Below are 6,704 nucleotides of genomic sequence, written 5' to 3' on the forward strand. Positions count from 1 at the left end.
TATGGCAGCCGCAGGGACAGGAGGTCAGGCTGTGACTTTACTGACGGGAATGACGGCACCGGCTCCAATCCTCCGCAAGCTGTTTGCAAATGCAATGCAGCACCTGTACAAGGATGGCGTTCCTATAATGATTCTGCACTGAATATACACCGCCATATAACCATCTACTAGCCTGGAAGAATTAACCCTAAAAGCTACGTGCAATGAAAAGCAGCTCTCCATTACTCTCCGCCCAGGGATCCAGGGGGGGGGGGGGGGGGTAATGAATAAGACAGCTGTAATATAACAGTCTTGTAAGCCCTGTACCCTGGAGGGCTCGTTAGGGAGAGAAGTGAGCAGCTGTGCCTTTAAATACCATTTCCTTCTATTGTATTTGAATGGTCATCAGGAAAAAGGAAATGAAAGCAAAGGGGCTGAGCTAAAGCGGCAATGCTGCAAAGGGGACACCAATCCGCTATATAAGTGACAGCGACACAGGCTTCCCTCCCAGACCTGCCCTTCTTGCAACAAGACTCATTCAGCTGCCGGGAATACAGATGTGGCTGCTCAGTGATGGAGACGGGCAAGCGGCGACCTCCATTGAGTGACACTGGGAGTCGGGGGGCAAGCGCAGTCATTGGGGGACCCCGGTGCATGGACAAGTGACGGCGAAATCCTTGATCGTGGCTCGGTGCAAAGAAGACAACGAATCGGCGTATTGGATAATAAGGGGGGGACGCACAGGAGAAGGCAAATGTCATCAGCCATAGAGCGGAAGAGCCTGGACCCTGCAGAGTAAGCACATGGGGAGGGGGGGGGGGTCTTATTGTTATAGCACATGGTGGGGCGTAGCTAGGTGTGGGGGGCCACCGGGATATAGAGGGTCATCGATGTAATAGAGACGATGGGGACAGGTTACAACTATAGAGATGATCGCCAAAATGAAAGATGGTGGGCAATGGTTTGCATTGGGGCTGCAGTACATGAAACGGTGCTGAGTGGGCAGCTTGAGGCGTGCGAGGAGAGGACTGGTACACTGGTTGGCGCACCAATAGGCTGGATTTTTGGCACAACTTTTGCACTACATATATCGCGCAACGTAAGACCCCCCCAACAGTGCCCACCGCCTTATGCCAGTGATACGTAGTAACACATTGGATGCCAGCAGTGTACACCATGCCGGAGATTGATAACATTGTGTCCAGTTGGTTACAGGGCAGATGTAGCAGAGCCGAGTGTGTGACTGATATGAGATATTATTTTTTGCAGCTTAAGACTTTATTCACACATCAGTATTTCATCAGTATTTCTATGTCAAATCCAGGAGTTTCTCCAAAACACAGAACAAGTATCAGTCTTCCACTCCAGGTTTTGGCATAGAAATCCTGATGAAATACTGATGTGTGACTAAGCCCTTAGGGGGGATTGCAGGTAAAACCTGCAAGATATCCACAGTCAAAGAGCTAAAATGAAAGAGTTAAAATGCAAATGCCCATCGGCTGTATGCATGTTATTAACCCTGCATTGCCTGGCAGAAAGGTGATATATCGGACAGAAAGTAGTTTGGTTCTCCTATCGGCGAGTGTGGCATATAGCCTCAAGGCTATTAACAGGAGGAAAACATGTAATGAAAGAAAGGAAGAGAGAAATAAAGAGAACGAAAAGGAAGGAGAAAAGGAAAGAAAGAAACAGAAAGGAAGGAGAGAAAGAAAAGGAAAGAAAAAGATAGAAAGAAATGGAAGGAGACAAAGAAAAAGAAAGAAACAGAGAGAGAAAGAGAGAAAATTTTAAATGCAAAAATTTATTAGCCCATGTATAATACATTTTATACATGGGCTAATCAAGTTTTGATATTTTTGCATTAAATATCTCCTTGAGATCTGCCTACATTTTTGTAATGTCTTCATAGATACATAGATAGTGTTCGATATATATGAAAGATTAGATAGTTATTACATAAGATAACATTGATTTACGATAGATAGATGATAGATAGATAGATGATGGATGGATAGATAATAGATAGATGATAGATAGAGAATAGATAATAGATAGAGAATAGATAGATAGATAGATAGAGGGATAGATAGATAGAGGGATAGATAGATAGATAGATAGAGGGATAGATAGATAGAGGGATAGATAGATAGATAGATAGATAGAGGGATAGATAGATAGAGGGATAGATAGATAGATAGATAGAGGGATAGATAGATAGGTAGATGGATGGATAGATAATAGATAGATAGATGATAGAGAATAGATAATAGATAGATAGATAGATAGATAGATAGATAGAGGGATAGATAGATGATAGATGGATGGATAGATAATAGATAGATAGATGATAGAGAATAGATAATAGATAGAGAATAGATAATAGATAGAGAATAGATGATAGATGGATAGATAGATGATAGGTGGATGGATAGATAATAGATAGATAGATGATAGATAATAGATAGATAGATAATAGATAGATACATGATAGATAATAGATAGATAGATGATAGATAATAGATAGATAGATAATAGATGGATAATATAGATAATAGGTAGATAGATAGATAATAGATAGATGATAGATAGATGATAGATAATAGATAGATGATAGAAGATAGATAGATAATAGATAGATACGATAGATAATAAATAGATGATAGATAGATAGATGATAGATAGATAGATAGATGGATAATATAGATAATAGGTAGATGATATATATATGATAGATATAGACAGACAGCTGGGTGACCGCCTCTGCCAGATCAGTAATGCCATCATTCTAGCGGTCTCCGTCCCTCCCGTACATTTATGAAGCAGCTGAATAAACTTTTGAACAACTTATCAGAGGAGAACAGAACTTCATATTTTCGGTTTTGCTGCTCCCATCACTTCCTATCTGCCGAGCTGATGCATGATGACTGGGGGATGTGTGAGAGCCAGGGGTGGTCTTTGCCTCTGGAGCTGTAATACCCCTGTATCTAGGGCTCAGCGATTTGGACATCAGGAGCCGCTCGGATTTTATTTAGTGTCTTGACAGTGAGAACTTTCATGGGCATCAGTAGAAAGCAATGCATTTCTTGCTGTCTCCTGGTGTGTGCCCAGCTTTTTGTTGGGGGCCATTATAGTAAATGTCCTGCCATACAAAATGAGAAGCGGAGTGGCACCGGACTTTCTTAGTATCACTGATGTTGGTGCCATATTTTAGTCCTACTACGTACATACAACTTAGGTAATGGTCAGTTGATCCCACATACTTGTGCACGCTCTGTTCAGCTGAGTGTGCATGTGTTCTGCATAGGGAGAGTGGTGTAAGCTGCTGCCAGAGACCTTTACTGATGGTCTACAGTCCAGGAAAACTCCCGGGGGGTAAGTCAACATTGCCTGATCCTTCTGTACCCCTATATTAGTCAGGAGGACCCCAGATTAGAGGTGATACATTTAGTAGGTGTTTGGAAATTTTTGCTAAAAAGTATATGGGTTATTACTAGATACCTCGCTGAGGACAGGATGCAGAGCGGACGCCATGTGTTGCTCCATCGTGCCACGTGCTTTTATGTGTCGCCGGCTGATGACTTGTCTTGGTTTTTGGATATGTGACTTCTCGTAAGGAGTTAGGAAGTTCTCCGCTGGCTGGGCCGGCTTCAGTAATAGGATGCTCACTAGCCCCGTAGGTATGAAATAGTTAAGCCACACTATTGTGTTAAAACTCACAAGTGCTGGCGGTGCAGTGTGCACACGGCCATTCTTCACCCTATGGTTCACCTTTATCCAGAGGCGACAATCACTTGATGGTCTACACCACTAATGACTTATGCTTAGCAGATAGCAGGTGATACGGAAGGGTGTGGGATGTGGGTAGACACCTTACAATGTCCGCACACCGTGACCATATTAATAATTATTCCCAACAGTGAGCCCGTGGATGAAGTCCTGCAGATCCCACCCTCACTTTTGACATGTGGGGGTTGCCAGCAAAATATTGGGGACCGCTACTTCCTAAAGGCCATCGACCAATATTGGCACGAGGACTGTCTCAGCTGTGACCTGTGTGGATGTCGGTTAGGGGAAGTCGGGAGGAGACTTTACTACAAATTAGGACGCAAGTTGTGCCGGAGAGATTACCTAAGGTAGAGAAAGTGGATTACGTTCTAAAAACCATCATCACACATGTAGAGTACAATCGATATACTGTATGATTGTAATGTCCATCATCAGACAATTCATAGGTAGTCACCCACATTGTACCGTCGATCCTCCCACATTGTACCGTCGATCCTCCCACATTGTACCGTCGATCCTCCCACATTGTACCGTCCATGCTCCCACATTGTACCGTCGATCCTCCCACATTGTACCGTCCATGCTCCCACATTGTACCGTCCATGCTCCCACATTGTACCCTCCATCCTCCCACATTGTACCCTCCATCCTCCCACATTGTACCCTCCATCCTCCCACATTGTACCCTCCATCCTCCCACATTGTACCCTCCATCCTCCCACATTGTACCGTCCATCCCCCACATTGTACCGTCCATGCTCCCACATTGTACCCTCCATCCTCCCACATTGTACCGTCGATCCTCCCACATTGTACCGTCCATCATCCTTAGTACACTCCATCACACTACAGCGTACAGTTTATTATCACCCTTGTATCATCCATTGGCCCCCTTCCCATGGTGGCAGCCATGACTTCCACCATTTTGTGCTCCACCTAACAGTATCCTGTTTGTGCTTCTGTTTTTCCAGGCTTTTTGGGCAGGACGGTCTTTGCGCCTCATGTGACAAGAGGATCCGAGCCTACGAGATGACCATGCGGGTGAAGGACAAGGTCTACCATCTGGAGTGCTTCAAGTGCGCGGCTTGTCAGAAGCATTTCTGCGTCGGTGACCGTTACCTGCTCATCAACTCGGACATTGTGTGCGAGCAGGACATCTACGAATGGACCAAACTTAACGGGATGATGTAGCATCGGGTGGATCCCTCTCTAAGTAGATCACACACTATGACGTTCACAACTGACATTGAAATACTTAGTGCACTGAAGCCAAGCTGTTCATCCAAGATCTCGGCCAGCGGAGGCACAAGATGCTCCTACTTCACTCCTCACCATGGTGCTTCTACAATCGCAAGACTAAGACAATATTTCGGTGGATACCTCCTGAGGATTATGAGAAACTATCGGTGACACTGGTGCCATGCTGATGCTATACTGCAATTTTTGGCAGCAAATGGAAGGATAATTTGTAAATCTCATTGGCCGATGCCGGATAATCTATGCAATACCAGAGTCTCTGTCCTGAGTTTCCACTTTTTGATTTTTAACATTAATCTTTATTTGTTGTTGAAGGGTCATTGACCATGTAAATGTAACTGACATACTCCTTCCTGGGTGGAATGGTATATACAGTGTCCTCCAAAGCTCCAGGGTGAGGGAAACCACAGACCTCATATATATTGCAGTGCAGAAGGTTAGGCTCACATTCGCTCATTGACACAATTTTTATTCTTTTTACAACAGGTAGCAGAATTATGTGTTACTAATACTCCAGAGCTGCACTCACTATTCTGCTGGTGGAGTCACTGTGTACATACATTACATTACTGATCTGGAGTTACCTCCTGTATTATACTCCAGAGCTGCACTCGCTATTCTGCTGGTGCAGTCACTGTGTGCACAGGATCAGTACAAGTGATTCCACCAGCAGAATAGTGAGTGCAGCTCTGGATTATAATACAGGATGTAACTCAGGATCAGTAATGTAATGTATGTACACAGTGACTGCACCAGCAGAATAGTGAGTGCAGCTCTGGAGTATAATACAGGAGGTAACTCAGGATCAGTAATGTAATGTATGTACACAGTGACTGCACCAGCAGAATAGTGAGTGCAGCTCTGGAGTATAATACAGGATGTAACTCAGGATCAGTAGTGTAATGTATGTACACAGTGACTGCACCCGCAGAATAGTGAGTGCAGCTCTGGAGTATAATACAGGATGTAACTCAGGATCAGTAATGTAATGTATGTACACAGTGACTGCACCAGCAGAATAGTGAGTGCAGCTCTGGAGTATAATACAGGATAAGTAATGTAATGTATTTACAAAGTTACTGACTTTCTATCTAGATGAATTCTATGTAGTTTGGTAACTGATTATCAGTTGGACATAAAAAGAAAATAAGAGACAACATGAATACTTTTAGATTCTCATGTAACAGAGCAAACGTAAAATTTATTATGCATTCGACACAGTTCAGCACAATGTGTGCCGATATATGATGCTGCCGTAATACAGTGCACATTAAAATATGAGCACTGTATTATGGATCTGTAATATGATTGAGGCCCAACCCTAAGGAGGACAAGGAGCAGAACGAAATACTAAGTATAATGTGATGTATTTTTTTGTGTCAGCAGACAATTTACTGAATTTTATAAAGTGTATTTAAATGGTGTGTAATAATGTTATGTTATTTTCTGTAAGTCAGGTATTAAAGTCTTGTCTGCTTTCAGTATCCTGTCCTAATAAATTCTTCCCCCAATTTAAGGACATTGTGCATAAAAGAAGTGATATTTACCTCTCCGTGTCCTCGCGCTCCCCTTTTGAAGATTCATTACTTACCTCCCCGTGTCCTCGCGCTCCCGTTAAGACACTTTCCAGTCTCTCCTGGTTTCTGCTTCCAGCTTGGGACCTGGAAGTTTAGAGCATCTGG

The 6,704-nt window shown here is 43.4% G+C and overlaps 1 protein-coding gene across 1 annotated transcript; it reads left to right on the top strand.

Moving 5' to 3' along the window:
- The first annotated feature begins 260 nt into the window (after positions 1 to 260).
- Positions 261 to 5,854, top strand: LMO2 (LIM domain only 2). The gene is made up of 3 exons (XM_073658785.1): positions 261 to 774; positions 3,897 to 4,112; positions 4,737 to 5,854. The coding sequence occupies exons 1-3, from the start codon at positions 734 to 736 to the stop codon at positions 4,954 to 4,956; spliced, it is 477 nt and encodes a 158-aa protein (XP_073514886.1). The 5' UTR covers positions 261 to 733; the 3' UTR covers positions 4,957 to 5,854.
- Positions 5,855 to 6,704: the final 850 nt, after the last annotated feature.

The sequence above is a fragment of the Phyllobates terribilis genome, unplaced genomic scaffold (assembly GCF_046119375.1).
Source record: "Phyllobates terribilis strain yellow unplaced genomic scaffold, ASM4611937v1 Scaffold_13__5_contigs__length_258822181, whole genome shotgun sequence".
Taxonomy (NCBI): Eukaryota; Metazoa; Chordata; class Amphibia; order Anura; family Dendrobatidae; genus Phyllobates; species Phyllobates terribilis.

What these genes read in the sequence shown, in the direction of transcription:
- LMO2 (XM_073658785.1), top strand. Translation starts at nt 734, where the DNA reads ATGTCATCAGCCATAGAGCGGAAGAGCCTGGACCCTGCAGA. An exon ending in AAGAGCCTGGACCCTGCAGA is followed by an intron (nt 775 to 3,896) that starts GTAAGCACATGG and finishes TATTCCCAACAG; the next exon opens with TGAGCCCGTGGATGAAGTCC. An exon ending in TGCCGGAGAGATTACCTAAG is followed by an intron (nt 4,113 to 4,736) that starts GTAGAGAAAGTG and finishes CTGTTTTTCCAG; the next exon opens with GCTTTTTGGGCAGGACGGTC.